This window comes from Talpa occidentalis, unplaced genomic scaffold, assembly GCF_014898055.3.
Source record: "Talpa occidentalis isolate TD23 unplaced genomic scaffold, MPIMG_talOcc4v2.1 talOcc4.16, whole genome shotgun sequence".
Lineage (NCBI taxonomy): Eukaryota > Metazoa > Chordata > Mammalia > Eulipotyphla > Talpidae > Talpa > Talpa occidentalis.
In genome coordinates, this window is record NW_023601653.1 from 5,127,940 (window position 1) to 5,155,127 (window position 27,188).

Consider the following 27,188-nt stretch of genomic DNA (forward strand, 5'->3'; position numbering starts at 1 on the left):
CAGGACAAGTGCCTCGGTGCACCCCCCTCCCTCTGTCCAAGTCCTGTGGGCCCCTCAGCACCTCCCCGTGGTATTTGACCCCAATCAAACATGCCCCCCACCCCAGCCCACTGCATATTCCTGTAACTTATTCCGCACCAGGGAGGCCACAAAGCCAGCAGAGCCGTCCTGGCCAACTGAAGACACGGCACGTGTACCAGACGCAGGACGAGCGGGATTTGTCACGAGAGATGATCCGATCAACAACTTTATTCTCAGTCAACTACAAAAGGGCTGGTGTCTTGTTCCAAGTGGAGAGCTGGGGGCTGAGACCGGCAGGGCACCTGGTCGTCCACGGTGACAAAACACTGTTCAGTCAGCCCCTGCCAGTGGGTGTGGGCCTGGTGGCAGGACACCCAGACCCCTCCTGAGTGTCTGAGGGCAAAGGCCAGGCAGGGGGCCATTTCCAAATGTAAGGTGGCTATGCTTGGAGGGGAAAGAGTTAAAACAAGTCTCCGCTTGCCAAGAGGGCTGTCGTGGCCCAGTCCTGTGGAAATACAACAGGGCGGCGTGGTGACGGAGCAGGATGTGGCGACTGCAGTCCTCCCGCCACCGAGGCACCAGAGGGCAGAGGCCCCGTAATCAAGCCCAAAGAGCAAGAGGGCAATGGCCAGTGGTCATAGGAGAAGGCAGAGGCCCCAGGATACAAAGGACCTCTGACCGTGAGTGGCTGCGGCCCAGCCTGCTGGTGAAGCTGTGCTTCTCTGAGCTGCTCCCTCAACTGAAAAAAAGGAGGGACACCAGCGCCCCACAGATGGTAACTGCTGACCTCAGCACCTGGGAGCAGAGAAGTCGGGCCACGTGCCCCCCGCCCTGGCCTTGGCCGTGGGCCTGGGAGCCGCACAGGCCTGAACAGCGAAGGGACCACGTCCCACACATGGGCGCTCATGCTCTCGCTGCTCCTCGTGCACTGCTGCGAAAGAGGAACTGAGGTTCAGAGGAGCGTGGTCACTCGTCCCACGTCCCGGCTGGAGGGGGAGCCTGGGCACTGGAGACTGCCCGAGGGAGAGGTTGGGCAGGGAAGAGGACACCATCAACTTGAACCAACTTTTATTCTGTGTGCTGGTCTGGTCGGTCGGTCCATGACCACGGTCAGTGGTAACTAGAAATAGTGGGGAGGAGGGGTGACCAGTAGTTTGGAGGCATAAGAGAAGGATCGGGAGGGAGAGAGGAGGAAGACGAGGCTGAGGAAGGACCCAGCCAGCTGGGTATCTGCCCCGGCAAGAGAAAGAACACATCTTCACCCATCAGCCCGCCCTAAACTGAGGGCTTCAGTCCACAGCTCAGACCAGGCTGGTTTAAGGCCCATGTGGCCGTCTCTGGCCTGGGCAGCCCTACCCGCATCCCCAGCAGTGATTCTTCCAGAGGCTTTAATGCTCTCTTGGGCCTGAAAGTTTTTCTTTACTACCCCCTACCTGTCAGCCCCACACTCCCATCCCGGGCCTCAGGCCATGGACTGCGGTGCTCCTGGAGCAGCCATACTGGGGTGGGGTGGTGGGCTCCTTGTCAGCTCAGAGGAACACCATGCATCCCAACCAATAGAAGTGCTAGTGAATATGGATCCCCTTCTCCACGCCAGCAGTCCAACCCCAGCCTAGGTCACCAGTGCCCCAAGGCCCGACAAGATTCAGAGCCCAAGACCAAGCAGGAGGCAGCTCCTGGGCTGGGCACACGCAGGATTGTCTCCAAGGGAAGGAAAGCTGTCCGCTGTCTTTGGGTCAATGCCAAGGGTCAGTTAGGGGCAGGCAGAGCCCTACAATCCAATCACCAATCCCTACCACACAGCTATAGGTTACAACTTAAGAGCTTTTGGCATTACCTGTTTTGGGGGCAGAGGAAAAGTAGGGGGAGAGAAGAAAGGGGAAGCCACCACTCTGCCCTGTAAAATCCCCTAAGTCCCAGAGGGAGGGCTCCAGCCCCGGCGGCAGCAGACCCTCACACCGGGAAGCCCCCAGCCCCGAGACCGGCTCTGGAGGGGCCCGAGCAGTGAGCACAGGCAAGCAGGCGCCTTCAGCTCCTGACAATCGGAGGGGTTCTCCCAGACACGGCTGGCGGTGGCGTGAGGAGAGCGACTGCCAAGGCCGACTGCTGCACCCTGCCCGCACGCCCACAGACACGCTAGACAGAGATAATACAAAGAATAAAAACGAAGGGCCCATCCAGATGTACAAAAATGTGTGTGAGGAAGAAGACAGGAAGAGGGAGGGAGATGGTCAGTCCTCTGGACGTCTGGCCACCTTCCTCAGCTTATAAATTACAACCCCCCTGGAAAACGGGGGTGGGGGAATGAGGAGGCGTGGGCTGTGACCTGGGGGCAGGCGGGTGGCATCAGAGCTGCGCTGGCCCATCTGGTGGAGCATGGCCCCCAGGACGAGGATCCTTGGGGATGGGCGTGGGGGGTGGGGGATCTAGCAGCCGCTGGCAGGAGTCACACAGGCCCCTTGGGACTTCACCTTGTGACGCTGGCCCCCCCGTCGCCGGCCCCCACTGCTGGGCTTGGGCTGAAAGAGAGAAAGAAAGGGCTTGAGAAACTGTGGCCCATTGGGCGCAGGGCTGTGGCAGGGCGGCCAGGAGAGGCGCGAGCAGGCACCGGTCATGCATTAACGGCGCAAGGAAGCTCCAGAGAAGCACAAAGAGCAGAGATCAACGCCAGCCACTGCTGACGGCAGAGAGACAGGACAGCTGAGCCAGAGGACAGGCTCGATGCTAGAAAGGACAGAGCCAGGTGGAGCTTCCTTGGGCTCAGCAGGAGGAAGCGACGGGAAGGAGACAAGGTGGGGGCCTGCCAGGAGAGAGCCACGCCGGACCAGGCTCCAGGCCACCTCTGCTCAGGAGGTGTCACGCCAGGGGAGGTGCCACCCGAGGACCCCCAGGGGCTGCTCTCACACATGTGGCTTTCCATCGAGGGGAAACGCTGACAGTTCTCTACACTACTTCATTAAAAACAAATGCTGGTCATGGTCAGGACCCACTAAATGGATTCTATGTGGGCCACATCTTCAAGCTTGAAAAACCCTAACAGACAATGAGCTCACACAAAGTGCTGGCGGCAAGGAAACATCTTCCATCTGGGAACTGGCAGATGTGGCCCAGGTTGGGCCCCCCATGAGCCTGCAAGCCACCCACCACGAAGCCCTGGCTAGCGCACCGCTGGGGCAGACCCAGGGCAGCAGGCGGCAGGCTCACCTGTGGCTGGAGGCTGCTGGACGCAGCTGGCTGTGCGGTCCCCAGAGAGCAGCCTTCATCACCAGGTGGGGGTGCCCCGACTGCTGGCCCTCCAGAGGGTCCCCCGTCCTCTCGTTTGGTCAGGGGGCCTTTTTTCGTTGACTGCATTTTAATCTGCTGGGGCTTGGAGTTCATTGGGGAGTTGTTGGTGGTCTGGAGGAGCTGCAGGAACCAAGGGGTTAAGGATGAGGCTACAGTTGCAGGCGGTGACATCCATTCCCCCCAACCCCAGGGACTTCTCGCTGCCAGCCTGGCTGGTTGGGTACCAGAAGCGACGGCTGAGGGCCATGACAGACAGTGGAGGTGTCTCAGGGCGGCCACCTCACCTGTCTCAGCCCAGCCCCATCCTGTTCCCTGTCCTGACTGTTCTCCCTAAAGACAATCTGTGAAGCTCTGCCAATCCCCTTTGCCCCAGGACACAGGCCAGGGCCCAGCCCACCCAGAGCTCACAAGCTGACCTCAAAGCTCTCTTCTGACCATCAACTGCACATCCAGCCCTAGGCCCAGGCAGCCCCATTGCAAGAGCCTGAACGAGCTTTACTTTCAGGTCTCGGATAGAATAGCTGAAAGTCTCAGCTGCCAGAAGCACTTGGAGGGTGACAATCAGAAACCCCAAGTGCTACCGCCCAGGAGGGACGGATGCTGAGCCTTCCCTGGCGCCCCACTCACTGTCGAGCAATGCAGGGGAAGGCAAGGGCACCACAGTGTGTGCTGGCAGCTGCTGCCAGGCTCTCAGCCCATCCCAGAGGCAAACAGGTGATTCAAGGATGCGACTCAGCCCCCCTCACAAGCACATTGCAGCCCTAGGGTCACCACGATGGGCCTGAGGAAGGGAAAGGCCAGTCTGAGGCTGAGTCCAAGAACTCACACCGGCTGGGGCCACTTCCTTCTCTACAGAGCAGGGGTCAAGCTGACCCATTAAGTGCCCTTACCCAAGGCCATGGGCAAAGCCCATCGAGGGCAAAAGGTAGGCTCTAGGACACACAAACAGCTCAAGCCCCAAGGGCTTCAGCCCAGGCTTCTGGCTGCCAGCTCTCACTCCAACCTGACCTACTGCTGAGGCCAGGCTGCCGAGGCCGTGCCCAGCATCTGGCTCTACACAATACCACGCCATAATCCCCCCTTCTCTCTACCATGGTTGCTACCAAAGCCCAGGGACACCTCTCGGGGGAGTGGAGAAGAGGCCTGGGGGCCACACCTCAGTGCTGCTCCAGGCTCCCAAGCTGGGGACTGGTGCCACCGCCCCAGGCTTCTTATAGGAGACTGTGGTTCAAATGTTGGGGGGGGTGGAGGGGAGAAGGAACCTGGAACATTCTTGGTGGGAATGTAAACTGTCCAGCCTCTCTGGAAAACAGTATGGATATTTCTCAAAATATGAAAAAGAGATCTACCATATGATCTGGCAATCAATCACCTTCCTGTTATCGAGCTAAAGTACACAAAAACACTGATTCGGAAAGATCTACACAGCTGTGCTCACTGCACACCATGACAACAGCCAAGTGACGGAACCCCCTCAGCGCCCAGCATGGCTGAGTAGAGGGAACAGGACGACGCGGCACTGCACTACTAAACCCTATTCAGTTACCAAAGGAGACGAGAGCTCTCCATCTGCAGCAACACGGATGGAACTGGAAGAGAGCATGCTAAGTCAGCCAGAGGAGAAAGAAATATCAAATAACCTCACTCACGTGGATATAAAGAAACACAGCAAAGGAACAGACAAAGCCAAACCAAATCAAACACCTAAAGCCTGACTGCAGAATGGAGATGTCCAGTGTGGGGGCCCAGTGGAGGCTGTTCTGGCGGTGTGTGCTGACCTGTGAAGCGGTGTGAACCTGTATCCCTGAAACAGAGCGCCGCGATGCAACATGGACCGTAATAGAGCCTGTCCCTCCCCGGGCCAGAACTGGTGTGGCCCTGGCGCCTCTGGGGGCCAGCGGGGGTCTGCTGGGCCATACCTTGGTGATGGTGCCCACCGCTTTGGTTCGGCCTTCCCGGAACACCAGCCGCTGGTCTATGTGCAGGTACTCGGGGGTCTTGATGAAGCGGAAGTGCACAGTGGCCTTGTCCCCGGTGCGCAGACAGTCCTTGTCCATGCTCAGGATGGTAGCCGTCTGCCTGATGCTCCCACAGTGCACTGCCAGGGGAGTCGGGGTCAGGATGGGCTCGACCCCCTGCGGCCGAGTAGCCAAGTGACCCAGAGGCCTGCTGGCAGGTCTCATCTCCTGCCTCACGCTCGCCCACATTTCCCTCCAGTTAAGACACCACCTGCTCCTGGATCCCCAGGCCTAGTGCCGAGTACAGGCACTCTGCTGGACTGAGTGACCGCTCTGAACTGGAGCAGGTCTCTGCCCTCTCATCTTTGTTCCCAGTGCCTTGGTCTCAGGCAGGCACACAGCAGCTTTCAGCAGAAATTTGCTGAAGGGATGAGTGAGGGCAGACTGGGCATCCAGAGTCCGGCACACAGTGGGTATTCAGTGTTTGCAGGGCTAAAATAAACGCTGCAGCTCATGGGGGAAGGGGAGAGGATGGCATGGCTGGGCAGGACAGAGACCTGACACCTGGCTGAAGCTGACCCTTGGGGGCCTGGGTTACCAGAATACTTCAGGGGAAGTCAGACCTCCTCAGCAGGCAGCTCCCTTAGACACCTACCCATGGCCTGGTAGCGTGGGCTGATGGTAGTGGGGTGATGGAGGACCAGAATCTCAGCCTCAAACTCCCAGGATGCCTGGGGATTCAAGCGTGGAGAAACCATCACCATGCCTTTCCGGATGGACGAGCGCTTGATCTGAAAGCAAAAGGAAACCCCAGACCTCAGGGAGAGCAACGCCTCTGATTGCCCTGCCGGTGCTGGAAGGAACGGGGCTGTCCAACTTGGCCTTGACCCCTCACTGCCAAGAACCTCAGAGAGAGAACAGTGCAGCTGGGAAGTCCCAACACTGCTCTTGGGGACCTTGAGGGTAAAGAAAGGTTCATGTAGGAAGCAGCATTTCCTCTGGGCCTGATGAATGAAGTGGGTGGCGAGAGGGCACAGGAAGGCGAGCAGCAGGTGAAGGAGAGGGCAGGTGTGACGCGACTGCTGCAGGGAATGAAAAAAGCTGTCCTACTTTGCTGTTTAATTTGGTTGGCGGGAAAGGTAAGAGCCCCAGAGCCGGCATTCACCCCAACCCCCAGGAGAGAGGATGACTGGGAAGAGTTGGGCATGGACCCCAGAGCCCCGATGGAGAAGGGCCCTCTGCTCAGCAGGGAGGTGCCTATCTGACCTCACACTGAGCTCAGGCACCCTGCTCAGGGGCAAGCGCCTCAGGGGCAGGCAGGCTGGGGTCCAGCCCTGGCTCTAGCACTGACTAGCTATGTGTTCCTGGACAAGTCCCCCCACCCCGGGCTCTCTGAGCCTCAGTTTCCCCATCTATAAAAGTGAGGTCAGAAGTCCCTGCCTCGCAGAGCAGCTGTGAGGACTGGCATGGGCCCAGCACCAGGTCTAAGGGAGCCCAGGGCTTTCAGGATTACCAGCACTCACCTTCTTCAGCGCGAAGGAGGCCGTCTGGCCACCCCGCACCTCCTTGACAGGCATGCGCTTGCGGTGGATCGATTTGACAGCAATGGACAGGAAGTTCCCCAGGGGATCTGGGCCCAGCAGCAGAGTATCATTCAGCTTGATCAGGCCCCTCAGGGTTGTCCCTGACACCACTGTCCCCACACCCTGTGGAGAAACCCTGGGCCAGTGAGTCCATCCCAGCTCGGGCCCTCCCCGCCAGACTCACCCAACACCTCTGCAGGAAGTGCCCCACCAACCCTGCACCCTGCTCAGTGCCCTGATGCCGCTCACCGGCACAGAGTAGGTATCGTCGATCTGAAACTCTGCAGGCTCTTCCTCCCGGTAGCTGGTGCGGGGCGAGAGGAGGTTGAGGAACATCTTCAGCAGATCCAGGTTCTCGCCTGTGACGTTGGAGATCTGGAATATCGGGCACATCCTAAGTGGAGGGCAGAGAGAAAGGAAGACAGGAGCTCAGGCGCCAGCTCTGGGCTGGACGCTGGGTGAGACCAGCAGGAGGCTTCCGAAGAGCTGCTGCTGCTGCGGCCCCCCACCTCACTCACCCCAGGGCTCCCCACTTTGCTCCCCCACCCCCTACAACCCCTGGGCAGAGTTGTGTCCAGGAGAAAACCACTCCAAAGGGGTTCTCTTTGACTCAGTTTTGTCCCTGAAATCTGCCCCCCATCCCCCGTCCCTCCACCACTGCCCTATTTGGGGCACTCACGCTGGCTTCAATTTAACCGCCTTTCCTCCGCAGAGATGACAGCCCAGTTCCCTCCGCCCAATGTCTCTGCAGGCTTATTTCATCCACATTCCCACATTCCTGCCAGACCAAGGAACCATCCCTGCCGCTACAAGCTTGGTGCTTTTTTGCCCCCGTGTGTGTTTGATCTTCCTGCTGAATCCCTCCAACTCCCACAATCTTTCCTTCTACAGAGCTTATCTCTAAGGCTGCGTCCCCCAGGAAAGCCTCGCAGGGCTGCTCTTGGAGAAGTTCTGCATCATAGTTGTGTGACTACATTTGATTTCCTGTCACGGATACCTCAATGGACTCTACCTCTCCTACCCAGTGTTCATCAAACACTTTAAGATCCAGGAATTCACCTGCGTAGAACAGAGACCCACAAAAGGATCTGACATGGCTGGCTGCAATGTACCCCCTCTGCTGGACAATACGTGGTACTGAAGACAGCACCAGGGCAGAGCCACAGGCCCAAGGGCCAGGCGGCACCCTGGGTCCCAGAGTCCAGACCAAGCCCAGAGCAGCCCCTAGAGTCTGCAGGATGCAGCAATTCACAGAGTGCACGATTATCAGACAGCATCTGTGACCGAGGAGCAGGATTATTCCTGAGTGAACACTGAATCCTCAATGTGTTGGTGAGGAGTCCAGCACAAAGCTCCCCAAAATACTAATGGAATCAAAGACAGTAATCAGTATGTGCCAAAACTGATCTGTGATCAGAGCACTTGTGAGAAATAACAGTGTAAAAGCAGCAACAGTTACCAAAGTGGCTGAGCACTGATCACACACAGCTGGGCACAGCGCTAAGGGCTTCCCACACACCCTCCAGCACTCACAGGAGCCTGCAGGGAAGGCAATACCATACCCGGGCCACAGAGGAGGACACTGAGGTACCGCGGGCCCAAAGGACCTCGTGCTGAGCCCAGTCCTGAGTAGAGGTTTCCAAAAGACCTAACGTCCCTGCCAGGAATATTACCCACTGCTGCCCTGCCGGGGCGCCTGCCCCTCACCTCTCAGAGCTGAAGTTGGAGGCTGTAACAATCACATCATCCTTGCTCTGCACCAGCACAGGGATCTTCCGGCAGCCTGGAGACTTCAGCAGACGTTGTAACAGCTTCAGTGTTTCTTAAAGGTGAAACGGACACTATCAGGGGGATACAGCCTTCTCTTTGGCCAGGTTTCAGGGCAAGGTGCTCATTAGCAATGCAAGCAGGACCAAGATGTGGACCAGTGTCAAATGCCACCAGACCCAGAGAAATTGGAAGGAAGAGCAGAACTTTGGGTGAGGATATGCTACTAGAACAGAAAGCACACAGGTGAGGACTGTTTGCTGACGTTACAAGTCTGAAATCTGTCAGGTTTCTCCAGAAATCAGGATGCACATCTGACCCCGGCAAGCGTGTTGGGGCCCATGAGAAGGAAAAGATTCTTCTCAGATGGCTCTGCTTCTTGGAAAAAAGTTCCTCTGACAAAAGGACCTCTAGGACACCCAGCCACCTGCAGAGGCCCTTAGGACACCTCCAAAGGACGCCTCTCCACATCTTCCAGCGTCCCCAAAGATGAGGCAGAAATGCAGGAAAGCCTCGCCCTGTAGCCCTGTGCTGAAGCCTGTGGTGGTAAAAGGTAACCAGACCCTCTGCCCAAATGGCACCAGACAACCCCAGCTGAGAGGGTGAAGCCCAGGGCCATGTGGAGAGAGGGGCCCAGCGAGGGAGCTCAAGGGCCCTGCATCTGAAACCAGAAGGTGATTCGAGGCGATGCTCAGGCCAAGGGCTGAACAGGGAAGGGAGAAGAGTCTCGCCTTGTGGAGATTCAGGGCAAGGTCTGGGTACGAGGAAGCCGAAGACAGGACCGCAGCCCCGGCAGCAGTGCAGCATGGGGCAGAGGTGGGTGACCGTCCCCCCCAGTCTTTGAGCGGCGGGAGGCTTCACTCACCTTGCAGGATGTTGGCAGGACACATGTCAATCTTGGTGACCACCACAAAGACAGGCACGTTGAGCGCCAGTGCCAAGCCCAGGTGCTCCTTGGTCATCCCCACGATGCCAGCATTGCTGCCCACCTGCCTCAACACAGAGAGAGCAGTCAGGTCACGGAGACAGGGGCCTGCTGGTGGGCGCGGGGGCTCCAAGAGCACCGTGGCCTCCACCAGAGCAGGACACGGGCAGGTGGGTGCCCCACGCGGAGAGGGGAGCTGGGTGGGCAGCTCTGCACCCCATTTTAAAGATGCGCCTTATCAAAATCTGAGATTTGCAAACAATGAAGACAACTCCAGGCAGCCTGTCAGGAATTAGGCTTTGGAGCAAAGGCAGCTGTTGTTACTGTTACTATCCCCACCCATAACAGATACAGATAGGTTTTTAAATATCACCACGAAGACCGGTTCCACACAGCAGGCACGAGAACTCCGTGGTACTGAAGAGGACGCTCTTGTCTGCTGACTGGGACAACCTCCAAGCTATGTGTGCAAGGGGGAAGAGCAAGGTGGCTGTCACATGCTGCCAGAGTGAGGAGGGGAGTCACCGTGAGGTTCCTGGGGAGCAGCTGAGCTAGCAGAAGTGCTTAGAGACTAGCACTGGGTGCTATCAGGGAAGGCCGGACCATCTTCCTGGGCACAGGACAAGCGGAGGCAGTTCCTACTCTGAGGAGCTGAGCTGAAACATTGGGGTGAAGAGTCACACTGTCTAAAATCTGCTTCAAATGATTCAGCCAAAAACTAAAAACCAAAATCAATCATACAAAAAATATACATGTCTGTATCCATTGCCTGTGCAAATAAATATGGCCCAATGTTAATGATTGTTAACAGTACACATGGGGGCCTCCCCGGTGGCGCAGCGGTTGAGCTCTGGGTTGCAAAGCTGCACGCAGCCTCTGCAGCGCCGGTTCGATCCCCGGCTGCTCCCCAGCCACCGGAGGAGGGTCCCACATGGTGCGCAGACCTCTCCTGCCGCCCGCTGCTCCCCTCAGCAGCGTACTTCGGTCCTTCTGCCTGTTCTGCTCCCCGCTCTGGCTCTGGTGAATTCTCTCACCCTCCCGCGCTTCTGACTGTACCCAGTGCTTGTATAAATAAAACAAACAAACAAATAAATAAATAAATAAAGCATGCCTCTATTAAAAAAAAAAAAGAATTAAAAAAAAGAATTATAAAAAACAAAACAAAACAAAAAAAAAAAACAGTACACATGGAAGTGTGGAGCACTCCTGTGTACACACACTGGTGTGATTACAAAGTATCTCGGGGAGGTACCTAAGAACTGGAAATTCTGGTTGCCTCCAGGAGAAAGCCAAGTCCAGGTGGAGGGAGACTTCAGGGCAGCTGACACCTTTCCGCCTTCCACGCCTTAGGAAAGGCTCACCGACCCAAGCAAGTGGAAAGCAAAACAGCCACATGTTTACACAGCACCGCTATACTGCAGCCAGCTTTCAGGGGATGCCCTTCGATCCTCACAGCTCACAGGGAGTCCCCACACCACCAAAACCACACTCTGACCACAGTGACACACCGCTGCTGCCCGCCCCCGCCACGGCCCCTGCTGTTCTCCCAACCCAAAGAGAAGGCTCCATCCCTCTGTTGCCTATTGATTGTCACGGAAGATTAAAATATTTTACTGTTTTCTACATAAATTTTCAATACTTGGATGGTGGCCTAAACACAAATAATACATAACATTTCCTCTGGGGTGAAGAACTTTTCATTAACTGGCCTTGCTCACTGCAGTTCAATTCGAGAAGCTCATTTAAACTGGCTTCTAGGGCCTCCCTGGTGGCGCAAGGGGTTAAGCACTGAACTATGAAGCTATCCGCAGCCTCTCTAGCAAGAGTTCGATCCCCGGTTGGCCAGGGAGCAACCCACATCGCGAGGCAGACCTCTCCTGTCTCGCCCACTGCTCCCCTCAGCAGTGTATTTCAGTCAGTCTGCCTGTTCTGTTCCCCGCTCTGTCTCTGGTGAATCTTCTCACCCCCCACATCTCTGGCCTATACCCCAGCTCTTGTATGCATAAACAAATAAATCTTAAAAAAAAAACAAAAAACTGGCTCTAACAAGTCCCTGAACATGACCGCTGGGTCTCCCATTGAACACCCCCCCCCGCCCCCCGGCAGAGGAGCTTTCCTGCACCCTGCAGTGCTCAGGGGCCAGGGAGACAGGTCACAGAGCCCCCCGGAGCCTAAGGCAGAGCCAACAAGCGCTCCCGCCTGTGTGCCTTCTCTCTTTACTCTCCAGCTTGGGGAGAATCTGCCCGCGAACCTGTTTGTGGGGCAACTTGATCGAGTTTGCTCTGAACAGATGCTTGTGTTTACGACACTCATTAACACAGACAGCCAGGAGAAGTGGGGAGAGGGGAAGAGCGCCGAGAAGGACTTGCCAAAGGAACACGTGCTTGCCTGCTGTTCTTTCTGTGAAGCTGTGTCAAGGTCGAGGGCCTCGCGGACTCCCGCTCTGTCCGGGGAGGAAGAGCAACGGGACCAAATGCAAGCTTAGCCACAGGCTCCACAGGCGGTCTCTGCTCTCTTCCCCTTCAGTTCCTCCACCCAAGGAGCTGCTTAAAAACCTGTTCCCACTAGACTGAGCTCTCCCGGAGCCAGGGCGGCCCTAGACCTTGCTCCATCTTCAGGCGTGAGGAGCCACTCGACAAGCTCCTGTGGGCTTCGGAAGAGCGTGACCCTCAGGCCCACCGTGACTGCTGTCTGGGCCCCCCACCACTTCCTCCCCAGGTTTCCCCTCTGAGGGTGCTGCGCGGTATCACCTCCTCATTGTAACTCACTCCCTTATTTCTGAAGGTCATAAGCCTGCCCCCAAGAACCCGCCTCAAGGCCCCTGTGAAAAATAAGAGTGGTTTGCAAATGCACTGGGGGTCTACCTAAATGAGACCCGCCTGACCAACCCCAGGGGACAGGTCAAAGGGCACCCCTGGAGGCGACTGTAGGGTTCAGTGGACTTGGCGTCCCCGCAAAGCTTGCCACCCTTACTCAGCTGGCACCCCAGGCCAACAGGCCCTGGTTCCATGACCACCCAGCACCACACTCACCATGAGCATGCAGAAGTCAGGCAGGTGGCCAGTCATGCCGAAGACCGTGGTCTTCAGGTACTTCTCATGGCCAGCCAAGTCGATGAAGGTGATCACCTTAGTGGACTTCTCGCAGATCTTGGTCCACTCCAGGCTGCCCCCGTGGCTGTCTGGCTTGTTCACCACGTTGCCTTCGCTGTCAAAGCCCAGAATGTCGTTGCCCACGCTGCTGGTGCGCCCGGACTCGATCTCGTGTTTGTGGCGGAAGAGTTTCTGGCGGGCAAAGCCTCGGCCATTGTCCAGCTCCCCGTGTGTCAAGACCCCCAGAAGCGTGCTTTTGCCAGCGTCCACGTTGCCCACCACCGCTACCCTGCATGGACATGAATCCACATGTTTGTGTGAGAGTTAGTGGGTGAGCGGAGGGAATCCCAGCAGTTGGACCTGCGCCCCCCGCCCCCCAGCTCACTGTTCCTCCCCACGGGTGAGCACATTGAGAATGTCCCTGAGCTGTCCCTGGGAGTGGAATGGGGCTCCCACCATGACGGCTTGCTCCCCTCGTTCCCCAGAGCCTCTCTAGGCAAAGGAGCTGCCAAGATGCCCGTTTCCATGACCCTCGTTCCCAGCCTCACAGGCTGATGGGAAAGCAAACAGGCCCACACATGGCCAGAGAATGCATGGCTGGCCTCACTCCCGTGCTTCCCAAAAGGAAATATTTAGGGATGAGGAGATACAGAAACAGAGAATGGCGCCATTGTGTCTCCAGGCTCCTCCGGGCCTCAGTAAGGGAGAGCAGTGGAAGGGGTGACGCTATCACACCAAGGCCAAGGACTCCATCACCCTTCCTGGTGAGGCCCGAGAGCTCAAGGTCCTGCTGCAGGGGCCCATGAGCTGTCCTGAGGCTTTACCTGACCTCCAGGAAGTCATTGTCGCCTACTCGTTTCCGGACCAGGTAGTCGCGCACACGGCCACCCGCTTCTTGCCGCTCCCGCAGGAGGATGACGTCGGCCTCAATCTGCTCCGCCATGCTCTTCACTGTGGCGTAGGACGCCTCCATGTCAGCTTCACTCAGCCCATACTCAGTCCCATCTGGGGAAAGAGCCCAAACATCAGCCTGCCGACAAGCCCGCCAGTCCACCACGCCACCGAAGGCCCCACGTGGGCATCGGGGAAACCATGGTTCCCGCCACCTGACACTCCAGAACCCTGGGCACAAGAGTTTAACTAGTGCCAAGGGCTTGCCCATTAAGCAGGGCATTCATTAATTCATTCTTCAGTAATCACTGGGGCTCTCCTAGGTTTTATGCTAAGCCTCACGCCGAGTCCTGGGAATACAGGTGCCCTTAGCGATCTCACAGCCCAGCGGGAGAGACAGACAGGAAATTAATTACCGGCAGCATGGCTTGCGTGCTGCACTACAGAACAGCACAAAGAGAACGTAAAGCGTGAGCCACCAGCACTGCTTGGCAAGCTGAGGACGGCTTTGCAGGAGGCTGACCCCAAGGGCGAAAAATGGGGCTGCAGAGAGAGGAGGAAAGACATCCCGGCAGAGGAGCAGAGCACGGAGCACGGCACCGAGGGGCCACGGTTTGCAGCAGGGCGGCGAGCGGCGGGAGACCACAGGAGAGGCAGAAGCAGTGAAGCAGCAGCTGGCAGCTACCAACACAGCCCGTGCCGGGCGAGGGGAAGCCTGGGGGTGGGCAGGGCAGCGACAGGATCAGTCCCTGTGGGGAGAAAGATCTCCTGGGCCACAGTGAGGAAATGCGGGGCCAGCAAGGGGGAGCCATCGGGAAGCAGCCCGACCGATCCCGGCAAGGGAGGAGGAGGGGATGCGACAAAGGCCAGTGGGGAGAGGATTTAAGAATGGCTCCAGAGGCAGATCTTTAACTGAGGCGGTTCAGGCGACATGTCCAGCCAGAGCTGGAAAATATGAGTTCGACCTCAGGATGTGCAAGGGAGTCAGACAGAAGGATGCGCCGACTGGCTGCTCGTTTCCTGAGTGCCAACGTGCCTCAGATCCTGCCCGGTGTCAGTTCCCACACTAACGACTCCACCTTCCCTCCAGCCTCCTGCCTCAGAGAAACACCCCACACTCCCTGGGCTGAGCCCCCAATGTGTGCCCAGCCTTTTCTCTTTGAGTGCCTCCCGAAGACCTGGCAGAGCTTTCTCCTCCTCCCCTTCCAACCGAATTCAAGTCATTCCTGAACTACTAAAGGGAAACCCACCCCGTCCTGAGCCCCTGCTCATGAGCTGGGCTCTGCCCCTTCCAGCATCTCTCAATGACTGTTTTTCCTCATGACCTGCTGAATCTGCAGACACCAGGAGAAGCTAGTTTCTGAGTCACCGGCAGCCATCTACCCACTCTATCTATGCCCTCCCATGCCACCACTGGCCACCCTTCCCAGCTTCTTGAAGCACCTCCCTCCCACCCAACTTCCCTATTCTCTCCATTCACCTCCCTGCCCTCTGGTTCCTGTGGTCCCCTCAGCTGCCTCTTCCTACTCTTCCTACTCCAGCCCCTAAAGGCCAGCCTGCCCAGTGGTCAGCCAGCATGCTCGTCTCTATGCTCTGGACATCCCCTTAGCCATCTCACCCAATACTTCAAGTGTCACTCTGAAAAGTGCAAAAGACATTTATTTTCCAGGGCTTCCCTGATGGCACAGCACTACGAAGTCATCTGCAGCCACTGCAGCACGAGTTCGATCCCTGGCCAGGGATGTGACCCACATGGCGCAGCAGACCTCTCCTGTCTTGCTTGCTGCTCCCCTCGGCAGTGTATTTCAGGCGATCCGCCTGTTCTGTTCCCCACTCTGTCTCTGGTGAATCCTCTCACTCCCCACCCCACCTCTGGTCTACACCTCAGCTCTTGTATGCATAAATAAAATAAATCTTTAAACACACACACGCAACATTCATTTTCTAAAATGACCCTCTTCCCAGAGTTCCAGATTGAATTTCCAATTGCCTGGATGATATAACTCCTAGAAGCCTGATGTCCAGGCTCAACCACCCACCCTCTAGAAACCACAGCACCAAACTAGCACCGTTAGTAAAGCACCAGAGTTCCTCGCCGCCTCCCTCTGAGCTAGACAACATGGTTCCGGACTAAACAGAAACCAGGGCCCTGTAGCTGGGAGGGAGCCGAGGGGCTGTACTGGCCGGCCTTCTGAGTCTCCAGCTGAGCCTTCTCTTGCAGCCAGGGCCCGAGTCGGACCAGGTCCCACTCTGGTGTTCCTCCTTTCAGATGCCAACGCCACCCTGCCAGTCATCATGCCACTCCTGCTGATGCTAGCTTTATAGCTGCCCTTCTTTCCTCTTTCTGCCAACCCACTGCCACTGGCCTGACTCAGACCCTTATTCTGCCAAAAGCGCCACAACAAACCCCTCACTGGCCTTAGCATCTCCTGTCTCTATCCCTTCATCCACTCCTGCACAGACACACAAGTGGAAATGCCTAAACCAGCAAGCTCTGATGTCACTTCTGAGTCCAGGCCAGGCCCAGGCTGTTCAGCTCCAGTTCTCCCATTTACTCTATACCTGCTCCCTACTCTCCCCTGAAGTTCTGTCCCGGTACAAGTGGCCCAGTCACCACATCCTCACATGCCTGTACTTCCCAGCTCTCCACCCCTGCTCAGGAGACACCTACCCACAGGGCCCATCAGAGCACCTCCACCCGGTGAGCTTGGCCGTTCTGCTCGACGCCACGTGCCACATCCTACCTTGGAGAGCGGTCGGTGTCTTTGGCTCGCTCATATCTGCTCTCATGACACACGAACATCTCCAGGACAGAGACCACCTGTCAAGCACTCTCTGGCCGCCCCATGAGGGGTGTCTTTCACACATCAAGTCCTCGAGCATTTGTACAATGCAAAAAGGGACCATTTGGGCCTCCCCTGGTGGCGGTTGGGCAATGCACTGTGAAGCTGTCTGCAGCCTCTGCAGCACTGGTTCAATCCCGGCCAGCCGGTGAGGGTCCCACATGGCACAGCAGACCTCTCCCGTCGCGCCTGCTGCTCCCCTCAGCAGTGTATTTCATCAGTCTGCCTGTTCTGTTCCCCACTCTGTCTCTGGTGAATCCTTTCACCCCCCCGCGCATCTGGCCTGTACCCCGGATCTAGTGTAAATGAATAAATAAATCTTTAAAAAAAAGGGGGGACCATTTGGGTTGAGGGGCTTCTAAATGCACAGCCAGCTGAGCTCTGGAATCAGGCGCAGGAGAGCTGGTGAGAGTGTGCTGAAGAAAAGGCCCAGGATAAAAGCTGCAAAGGTCCAAGCCCCCCACCCCCGACCTAATGAGACTGACCCCATGTGCACTCTCCCAGCCACCATGAGGCAAAGGCTCAGGAACTTTTAGGATAAAAGTCTAAACTCTTTGGTATGACAATCAAAGACCCTCAGGATGTGGGCCCTGCTGACATGTCCATCGTCCTGCCTCCTGGCGCTCCCCATCCTGTGCTCTGCACACCACTTTACAGAGTCACTCCTGCTCGACCAGGGACCCTCCCATCACCAATGCCTTTGTGCATGTGGTCTCCCCTGCCTCTGTTTACCTGGAAAACTCCCTGTAACCCATTAGAATCAATTCAGGGGACACTTCTGCTCGGAAGCCTTTCCTGTCACCTCTACAAACACTCAAAGCTCCTTCTGTGGGGCCTCCGTGATGGTGCAAGAGGTTAAGAAGCAACCTATGAAGCTATCTGCAGCTACTGCAGCATGAGTTCAATCCCCAGCCAGGGAGCAACCCACATGGTGCAGCAGACCTCTCCTGTCTCACCCACTGCTTCCCTCAGCAGAGTACTTCAGTCAGTCTGCCTGTTCTGTTCCCTGCTCTGTCTCTGGTGAATCCCCCCCCACCCCCCCGCACCTCTGGCCTGTACCCCAGTCTTGTATGCATAAATAAATAAATCTTTTTTTTTTTTTTTTTTTTTTTAAAAAAGCTCCTTCTGTGTGCCCCAGAACTTTTAACACAGGGCCTGACTCTTAGAGGCCATCACTGAGGCAAAGCTGCCCCTTGTCACCCGTGTTTATGTAGGCACCACTCTTCTTTCTCCTTGACCTAATGTCGATGTCCTTTCAAATGTTTAAAAAAAAAAAAGGAAAGAAAGCCACAACTTAGTATCTGTGGAATAAACAAGTTTCTTTTTGCAAGAAACCTGAAACTCATAAAAAATTGCCTCTGCAACTACTAGTCAACATCTTCAGCAAGGAGCCACTGTCCAAGCGCCAATCTTCACAGACACGCCATGGGGTAGGCGCTGTCACTGTCCCCAGTTCAGACAAGGAAAGAGGCAACAGGCGAACTCAGACCTGCCAGTGTCCAGGCCTAGACCAACAACTAAGCCGGGGTAGCTCCTGTTGAAAGGTCAGCCTAAGAATGTGTACTCTGGTTCTTCCTAGCCTGACTTATCCACGCCAACGTCTCTGCGGGAGGGTGGGAAGGACGTCATTACCCCCATTTTACAGATGAAGGAAGGACAAACAGAGGCGAAGCACAAGCACAGACAGGAAGTCAGTGAGGAAGCTGCCCCCCGCCCCGGGGCCTTCCATCTGGTTTAGTCTTCTGTTTGATGTTCAACTTGTTTAACTAGTTATGTTCTCTTTCTACCTCTGAAAAATTCCAGCAGGAAGGAGTCACCTGAGTCTAATAGCATTCAATTGGTATACGCGAGGGTAATGCCTAGGTGTGCAGACGTGTTAATTAATGTCTGACGTCTACTTGGCCCTGCAGGGTCAACTGGTTGTAAATTGCATGACAAAACTCACTTAAAGGCCATATTGCATAATAGGAGGGCAGATGGGGGTCTTAAGAATCTAGGTCTTTGAAAAACAGTCCCAACACTTGTCAAAAACTATTTAGAAGTGCTTTCTTAAATTCCACAAGCATGAAGTGATCTTTGAGTGGCCCACCCTCTTACAGAAGGCCAGGTGTGCACCTGACACAGCAGCTTTCCTTAAAGCCACCGGTGACCCAGTCACCAAACGGAATGGCAGTTCTGAACCTGGCGTTCCTTGGTGTCTCTGTGGCAGCTGCCAGCGCTGACTAACTCCCTTTCTTTCTTGACAAATAACCTCTTGCTTTGCCTATCTCTCTGGCCATTCCTTCTTTTAGGTGATAAGACCCAAAACAGGGGAGGTAGCAGTAAAAACAGAAAGGAAAGGACAGATATGAGAGACATGTCAAAGGAAGACACAGAAGTATCTGGAGATCAAACTCTTCTTCCTAGCCTCAGGCATTTCCAGATATTTCTTTCTACTGGAGGTATTTATGTATGTCAACTTGCCTTCTTGGAAAAGAGACCAGATATTAAATATCCAAAAGTGCTTTGCAACAGTATCAACTCCTTAGAAGTTACTTCAGTATGTATTTGTCAAATAATGAAAGAATGGCTTAGAGATTGTCTCCACTAAAACTCAGACCACAGAAGAATATATCAGCGACCTTACAAAGCCTAAGTTTAGCAAAGAGAAGTGGTCCTTGAGCGCCTGCATTGAGGCCCCCCATGCTGGGCTTCCTCCAAAGATGGCAAATGTGGGTTCTGGTACAGACCACATTCCTAACTGTTAACAAGCCCAGCTGTCATTTCAGCAAAGACCTCGATGAAGATGATGGTAAGTAGGCCTTGTTTTGAGAGTGAAAACTAGGGGGAAAAATGTCCAAGCTATAACCTGGGATTCTGTCTTGGGCCAGGGCTACCTTCCTCCAACCCAGTGGGCGCTGGCACAAGATAAGCATGTTAGGAACAATATCCAATTGCCAGAATGGTAATAAGCCTACGTGTCTCACAGGGAGAGGGAGCTGTGTTATCACAGCTAGCCACACTGAATGGTCAGTGTGCTCTGGGGCCAGGGAGATCAGCTGAGAGAGGCATTCTGGGTGTCCCTTTCCTGCTGACATGAAGAAGAATCACGGGGGTTCTCTGCTAAGCAGCAGATAAGTAGCAATGGGATCTGTAAACCGGGCTTGAAGGGGAAGACCTGCAGCTGCCGGGGACAGGTTCACTGGAGCCAGGGTGGTGTCTTGCTCTATTACCTCAAACAAGAAGTTTCCTGGCTTTGAGTCTGACTTCCCTTTATGCAAATGGAGAGTGCAGAAGGTAGGAAGGAAGCACCTGTAAAAGGGCTTGGAAAGTGAAGCTTTAAGGGCAAGCATATTAAGATCACTAAGGTAAGGATTATCATCATCACCTTGTACCTTTACATCCTCCCAACCAGTTCTGTGGACACTAAGGAATTACTGCGAGGCAGACACATGAAAGGAAAATCTGATAACAGAGGGGAAAATGTGCTCTAAATCATTTTTAAAAATAAAGTGAAAGGAAAACTATGCTCACCTGATCCCTGCCCAATGACATAAATGGTCTCTCCGCATCCCTCGTCCATCCTCTCCCACATCTGCCGAAGTAGGCTGTCATACTGCTCTGATGTAGGGCTCACTAGAACCAGCTAGAAGAGAAACCAACAGCCTTAGGACCACACTTTCTAGAAGAGCACCAGAGCCAAAACAGATCAATAGCCTGACCAAAGACCCTACGGAACCCCACAGACCCCTATCCTAAAATAACTCTGCAGGCCCCACACAGCCTTGCTGCCTCTCCTTGAACAGCCTCTGCGCCTAAGGCCTTTCATGAGTTATGGGATCTACTAAAAGGAGTATGTCTGAACCACAACCCACTGAAAAAGAGGGTGTTGCACAACCGTCTCCAGTGGCTCACCAGGAGGGGCAGGAGCCACAGTGACTGAGACTCTGGATTGTGGATAGAAATCGAGGAGCAGCTTCACATCCACACGCGGCTTTTACCTGCAACTTCTGGAAAGTCACGGGACAGAGACCTCCTGTACTGCCATGCCCTCCACCCCAAGGCCAATGGTTCCTGTGATCACAAAAGAATTCTGTGCCATCTTGCCTTGGCTATCTCAATTATTTTGGAATCAGCAGTAAAATCTGCTGCATGTTGCATCTTCTTTGAGAAATCACCGTAACCACCAAGGTGGGCATTAGCACCACCACTTTGTGAATTTCTGCCAATAACATTAAAGTATCCACCACTTATTTGGGGTCCATTTACCAGTAGGAGTATCAGATCCCAACCACTCATGTGTGACCTTGGACAAAGAAATTAACCTCTCTGAGTCTCAGTTTTTCAATCTACAAAATGGACCTGCATCGCAAGGCCACTGTAAAGACCAAATAAGATAACATACAAAGCATCTAGTCCACAGCTGAGTAAGTGGTAATTAGTTTTCTCCACCCAATCATACCAACAAAAACCTTCTTGGATTAAACTAGCCACTAGTAGTTTGTCCCTTCGGGAGCTCTCCCGAGCCTTGGGTCTCCACATTTCATTGTAGCAAGCGTATAAATTTAAGAATTGCTATTCTTTTCCTCAGCAGTCAATCTGTTCAACCCCTCCCCACTCTTCCGCCACATTCTCAGTGTTTCTTTTCAATACCATCAATATTTATATACATAAGCTTCCCAACTGTGAAATAGTGGGGAGGCCTGCCATTCTGCAGTGATGAAGTTCACACTTCCTACCCCGGAACATTAAATAAAGTCAGTCCGGAAAAGAAGGCACTCCTCTCTTTGCAACACTGCCCTGCAATTTCCCACCGTGTCTTCAGGTTTCTTCAGCACCTGGACCATGAGTTGACACCCAGCTTGTCTGCTTTTGAGTCAAGGGTATCTCTTACAATTTCCTGCATTGACTCATCAGAGTTTGTGCTTGTAACCTGGGTGCTGCCTGGATCTTCGGCGTTGTATCTTATTGCCTCACATTTCCCCTGACCGTCCCTCTCTCTGAGCTTGGCCATCATCATTATGGCACGAGGCCCCCCAGAGAGGACCACTGTGCGGAGCCAGAGTGCTGTCTTCCAAGTGCTCAGCTGAGACTAGAGGGAGAGAGAGAAGCTGAAACTTGGTTGCTTGTGTTGAGGGGAAGTTCTCTCTGGTTTGGGCCAGATTTCACACAATTTTGCTATTACAGACTACGAGCAAGTCACGATCTTTTTCAAAGTCTGATAAACATCTGTAAGGATCCCACACAGGCAGGAGGAGTGCCGTCTCCCACTGGCTGTTATCTAATCTGCACAGGGCATTATCAGAGCGGGTTGTGTGCATCGGGCACTATGCTAGGTGTGTGATATGCAGCGCTCATTAGTGTGGCGCATCGCATCCGTACTTGAAAGGTGATGTAGTTGGAAAACTGAGAGGTTAAGAAACTTTCCCAAGGTCACAGGGCCTTTCCTAGGGCAGGGCAGGAAAGGGAGCCCGCCCCGTCTGACTCCCAAACTGGCATTCTCTCCTTTAGCCACGATCAGCACCTTCAAAACGCCAGTCCCATCTCATACTTACTTTTTCACCTCTCACCCCGAGCAGAAAGCGAGCCAGCCCTTCATTTCTGCCTACCAAGAGCCCAGAAGCCGTGATCGAAAACGCCCTTCGTTATTCCATTCATACGCGGCGAGGCGCCACGGCCAGGGCGGCCAGGGCGGCGGGATCCTGGGTCAGGTCCATTTTCCAGTTTGCTTTCGGGCGGGTTCGGTGACATCCCTCCGCCCGCCTCGGCCCCGACTTGGCCACTTTCTGTTTCCCTCCCCGACGGCAGGAAGAGCGCGGCCCGCGCCTCCGCAGCCCGCCACCCGACCCGACCCGACCCGGCCGCGGGCCCGGGCGGGGGCGCGGGGGTCGCGGCGCGGAGCGGCAGCCGCGGGCGCCCCCGTTCCACGTGGCGGAGCCGGGCACGGCCGCGGCGGGAGGCGGCGGGAGGCGGCGGCCGGGTCGCGCCGCCGGGGGAGGGCGGTGCGGGGGCGCCCCTCTCCCCGTCCCCACGCGCCCCGCACGCACGCCGGGGGCGGTCTCCGCGCCTCCCGCCCGCCGTCGCCCGGGAGACGGCCGGCCCCGCCGCCCGTCCCCCCGGAGCCCGGTCCCCTCGGCGCGGCCACCGGCGCCCGGGCCTACCTTGCTCGTGAGGTCCAGCTCCGGCTCGCCGTTGAGCGCCTCGCCGTCCTCGCTGCAGTCCGAGTCGAAGCCGCCGTGGAGCCGGGCGGCGGCCGCCGCAGCCCTGGCCGCCCCGGGGGAGGTGGGCTCGGGGGCGAACATCGAGGCCGGGACCGGCGACTCCATCGGGGAGCGACTCCGCTCCGCCGCCATCTTTAATAACTTAGGCTAATTCGTAGCCGGCCTCCCCTCCCTCCCCGGCTCATTTGCCTAATCTATGCACGGCCCCGCCCCGCCGCTCGTCGGAATAATTTATACGAAACTCCTCCAGTCGCGCAGCGGGTGACGCGTATCTCCTGCTAAGAAACAATCGACCAGGCCTCTCGGCCACCAATCGCTGCGGCCCTTTCAAGTACCTAATGAATAATTAATGAGGCTCAAACCCCAACAACAAATGCCTGAAACGTCACGCGCCTCGATCGCGGCTCGGGAGGGGCAGCACCGCGGCCAAGCTACCTGCCGGGGCCTTCCCGCCAACCGCAGTCGCGCAGGGCATGACTGACGCAGCGGCCATCCAATGAGAAGCGGCTTCCAACGTTTACCCTCGCCGCCCCGCCCTCTCCTTGTTTCCAGAGGCGGTGCTCGGCTTCCAAATCGTACCGCAAAACAATCGGCGGGAGAGCCCTCCGATGACAGACAGGGGCGAGGGCCAATCTGGTCGTCAGATGGGTCCCGCGCGCCCCCGGCGCCCGCCCACGAAGATAGTAAACTGCGCAAGGCTCCTCCCACTCCGCTTGGTGACTCAATGCACTCGCTGGAAGACCGAGTGCCCACGTGCTGGCAATCTCCAGGCAATTTTAGTAGTAGGATCGATGCCTGGAATACTATAGCAGCCAGAGCAAGGAAATTAACTAAACGCTGACCTGAGGCAGAACTGGCCATTCACGGCCTCCACAGTATTCCTGAGTAATTACAAGAACAAAAAAGAAGCAACCAGCTAAAACAGAAGCCAGAGCACCTCACCTCATTTGTGAGTTGTGGAGGCGAGATCTAGAGCCTGTTAGGGTCGTGTCCTGGGGGTGATGCTTCCAGTGTCCTCAGTTGCGGAAAGCCCCTAGTCCAAAACACCTCAGTCCAGAGTTAGTGTCTTGAATTCCTTCAATTTTTCTTTCAAAAATATGAAGAGGTTGATGAAGTAGTTAGCAAGTGACCCTGGGACCCCTAAACTCGCACACTCTAAAGGGTCCCTGCCATCCATGCGCACAAAGGAGACTCTTAGTATGACAGAACTTTAGCAGAACTAGAGTGCCGAGGGAGGAAGAAAGGACATTCTGAACACAACACCCGAAATTATCCATCCCATTGTGGGTAAAAGCCCAACCAAACAGGGTTGGCCTGAAGCAGGGCCGCTGAGGCCTGAAAGCTAGTCATAAGTAAAGCACATTCTGGCAGGTTCTGAAGCAGATCCCAAAAAGCTGGGACAAAAGAGCAAAATCAAAGCACAGATCAAGGAATGGCTACCACGGTCAGCCTCCCCCAGTCTCTCACCCACCTCTCTTTCAACTGTCTCCTCTAAGTCTCCCCCTGCCCCTGGGGCAAGTTCAAAACTAAGAAGCAAGCACATCCTTCTTCAGGTCTCTCCAGGGTCCACCTGCCTTCCTTGTTATATAGCTTCACCTGGCTGCTCAGCTCCACCCCTCATTAACTGGAGGAGGGAACATGGCACCCTCCTTAACAAAATTAGGGATTAGCTAAACTCTAATAATCTGGTTTTAACAAGATGTATTGTCCCAGGCAGCAAGCAAGAAAGAGCAGTATAACATAGCAAGAAAGAGAATATAACATAATGTTGGAAAAGAGCAACAGGCTTAAAATGGAGCCACTTGTGCTAAGTAAGCCCCACATCATTAAACCAAGACTTAATGCCTAACTTGATTGCGGTCTCAACCCTTCCCAGAAGTGGAATCAGTCTGGAATTTCCTGGTCAATGTTAGTGAGGTGTGAATATTAATCCGCAAAAACTATTTAAATATGGTCAGGTAGTTAGAAGATAGTTCCCATTCATGTGCACTCAGCAAACTACATGACCCAACATACCTTGCATCTCCAACAGGAAGTGAGGCTGCTTACCTGCCCCAGCAAAAAGATACAGGCATCTTCACTCACTCAGCAGCGCCCCCCAAAGACTATAGAGAATGATGGCTTTGGATTAGGGAAGGTGCACCTGTGTCTTGTCATAAGGATGCATTTTCTAAATTTCCTTTTTGTTATTTTCAAATAATCCTATTTTGATGGTAGAATAATTGGCTGCTTTTTGTTTAACAGAAGACTCCCCTGACTTTCCCAAGAAAAGGTAACCTCGCCTGAAATAATTTACTTCTTAAAATCCTCCTTGTCCCACCCTCCTTCTGCTTATAAAAACACCCCATCTGGGGCCTCCCTGGTGGCGCAGCGGTTAAAGACACAGCGCTATCAAGCTATCGCCAGCCTCTGCAGCATGAATTTGATCACCCGGCCTGGGAGCTGACCTACATGGCATAAAGGATGGCTCCTGTCTCACCTGCCTCTTCCCTCAAAGGTGGATTTCTGCAGATCCACCTGTTCTGCTCCTCACTCTGTCTCTAGTGAGTCCTTTCACTCCCCTCACCTCTGGCCTACACCCCAATTCTTGTATGCATAAATAAATCTTCAAAAAAAAAAAAAACCAAAATCAAAATGGCCTTGCATTTTAGGGCTCTATCTGAGGGTAGAGGCAACTGCCTCACGGTCTTGTTTTCAACTAGAGTGGAGTCTTATGTGTACAAACACAGCTAGGAATCTGGGACAAGTCATCCAATTCCAAAGATGTGGATAATAATTCTTTGATTATGGGTTGTTAATCTTTTGTGTTGTTTTTTTTGTTGTTTTTCTGGGTAAATTGCTTGCCACAATCCTATATATTCCTCCATGAGGTAAAATTACTAAAACCTTGAGTTGTCAGGGTAGGGGAAGAAAAAAATTCTCAGAACAGGTGTTTCTTGAGTAGTGAAGTATAAAATCACAGAGGGAATCCCTGCCCATCTTTATATCCTCTTTCTGAAGACAACCTGTTAAAGCTTAGGTTCAAATCCTGGGTCCACTATGTACAACTATGTGACCTCCGGCAAGTAAATTAAGCTCTCTGAGCCTGTTTTCTTCTCTAAATAAGTGAAATACCTACCGTACTGGTATTTGCAAAGCACTTACACCAGTGTTTGCAAGCATCAATAATCTCTCACAAACATAGCTGTAACCTTAGGTGATTTACAGATTACAGAACTTTAAGATAATTCACAAGGTGACCCGAGCCCCAATCACATGGTATCACGGGTACGTTAAGCGAGCATTTGGTTGCGTGTAGCGGTGTGGTACCAAAAGAAATGACTCAATTCTAAGTGTGAGTTCATTGTGTTTCAGTTTTTCTGAACAAAAATCCAAACGGAGGGCAGATAAGGTGGATTTTTTTTTTTTAAGATTTGTTTATTTATACAAGAACTGGGGTACAGGCCAGATGCGCGGGAGGGTGAGAGGATTCACCAGAGACAGAGCGGGGAACAGAACAGGCAGACTGACGAAAGACACTGCTGAGGGGAGCAGTGGGCGAGACAGGAGAGGTCTGCCACGCCATATGGGACCTGGTGCTGCAGAGGCTGCGGACATCGTCACAGCATGGCGCGCAACCGCCTGTGCCACCAGGGGAGGCCCAAGGTGGATTTTTTTTTTTTTTAAGATTTATTTATGTATACATACAAGAGCTGGGGTACAGGCCAGAGATGCGGGGGGATGAGCAGATTCTCCAGAGACAGAGTGGGGAACAGAACAGGCAGACTGTAACACACTGCTGAGGGGAGCAGCGGGCGAGGAAGGAGAGCTCTGCCTCGCCATGTAGGTTGCTCCTGGCCAGCCGGGGATCGAACTCGTGCTGCAGAGGCTGCGGATTGCTTCGTAGTGCAGTGCTTAACCCCTTGGGCCACCAAGGAGGCCCCAAAGGTGGATTCGTAAGATATAATTGCTATGATTATTTACTGATACCTTCCATATATCCCGGGGTAGAGGGAAAACGCCTACGCGGGACCGAGGTTCACCTTCCACACACGCTCAGACGCACAGGCCTTAAGGACACAGCGCCAAGCTGCGCGGCAGCCCCCGGGAGACAAAGCGGGGAGCGGGGAGCAGGGTGGGCGGGGGCAGAACACAGGGGTCTGTGTGTACTGGAACCGAAATACGACACCGGGGAGCTGCAGGAGGGCCTGCGCGCCGCGGGAACGCGACCACGTCCGGAGAGGCGCCCCGCGCAGCACCCCTAGACAGCGCGGGGCGGTCGGGCCCGCTAACCGAGAGGGTCTCGCCCCGACCGCGTCAGTACGGCGCCCTGAAACGGCTCGGTGACGGGCGCGCCGCGCCGCAGGTAACGGCCGCTCAGGAGCAGCAGGTCCAGGGGCGCGAAGGCTTCGGCCCCACAGCGCGAGCGGGGAGGGCGGGGGCCAGAACCAAGCGCCGCCGCTGGCCGGGCCACGGCGCAGACGCCCGGGGGAAGGGCGGCCGTCGAGGCGGGACTCCCGCTGGCCGCCTCGCCCCGCCCCGCAGCGGCGCTCCAGCCGGGCCAACCGACGTCGCGCCCGGCCGCCCGGCACCGAGCGGCCCCGGGCCCTGGGCCTCCCACGCACCCGCCCCGCAGACGCGCGG

The 27,188-nt window shown here is 55.1% G+C and overlaps 1 protein-coding gene across 3 annotated transcripts; it reads right to left on the minus strand.

Annotated features, from left to right (window-relative positions):
- Positions 1 to 101: 101 nt before the first annotated feature.
- On the minus strand, positions 102 to 22,712 carry GTPBP1 (GTP binding protein 1). 3 transcript variants are annotated; one of them, XM_037513553.2, is made up of 12 exons: positions 22,506 to 22,712; positions 19,879 to 19,990; positions 13,456 to 13,636; positions 12,572 to 12,920; positions 9,480 to 9,603; positions 8,555 to 8,669; positions 7,097 to 7,241; positions 6,788 to 6,970; positions 5,920 to 6,055; positions 5,226 to 5,404; positions 3,226 to 3,426; positions 102 to 2,540 (listed from the first exon to the last, which is right to left on the minus strand). In XM_037513553.2, the coding sequence occupies exons 1-12, from the start codon at positions 22,695 to 22,697 to the stop codon at positions 2,448 to 2,450; spliced, it is 2,010 nt and encodes a 669-aa protein (XP_037369450.1). In that variant the 5' UTR covers positions 22,698 to 22,712; the 3' UTR covers positions 102 to 2,447. The 3 variants fall into 3 exon arrangements, with proteins under 3 accessions (XP_037369450.1, XP_037369451.1, XP_054552009.1); XM_037513554.2 differs by lacking the exon at positions 22,506 to 22,712 and adding an exon at positions 21,900 to 21,981 and having other exon boundaries at positions 103 to 2,540; XM_054696034.1 differs by lacking the exon at positions 22,506 to 22,712 and adding an exon at positions 21,954 to 21,973 and having other exon boundaries at positions 103 to 2,540.
- Positions 22,713 to 27,188: the final 4,476 nt, after the last annotated feature.

Coding starts and splice junctions, on each gene's coding strand:
- GTPBP1 (XM_037513553.2), bottom strand. CDS start 22,697: ATGGCGGCGGAGCGGAGTCGCTCCCCGATGGAGTCGCCGGTCCCGGCC. Junction 13,637..19,878: donor TGTCATTGGGCAGGGATCAG/GTGAGCATAGTT, acceptor CTCTTTCCCCAG/ATGGGACTGAGTATGGGCTG. Junction 8,670..9,479: donor TCCTGCCAACATCCTGCAAG/GTGAGTGAAGCC, acceptor TTCACCTTTAAG/AAACACTGAAGCTGTTACAA.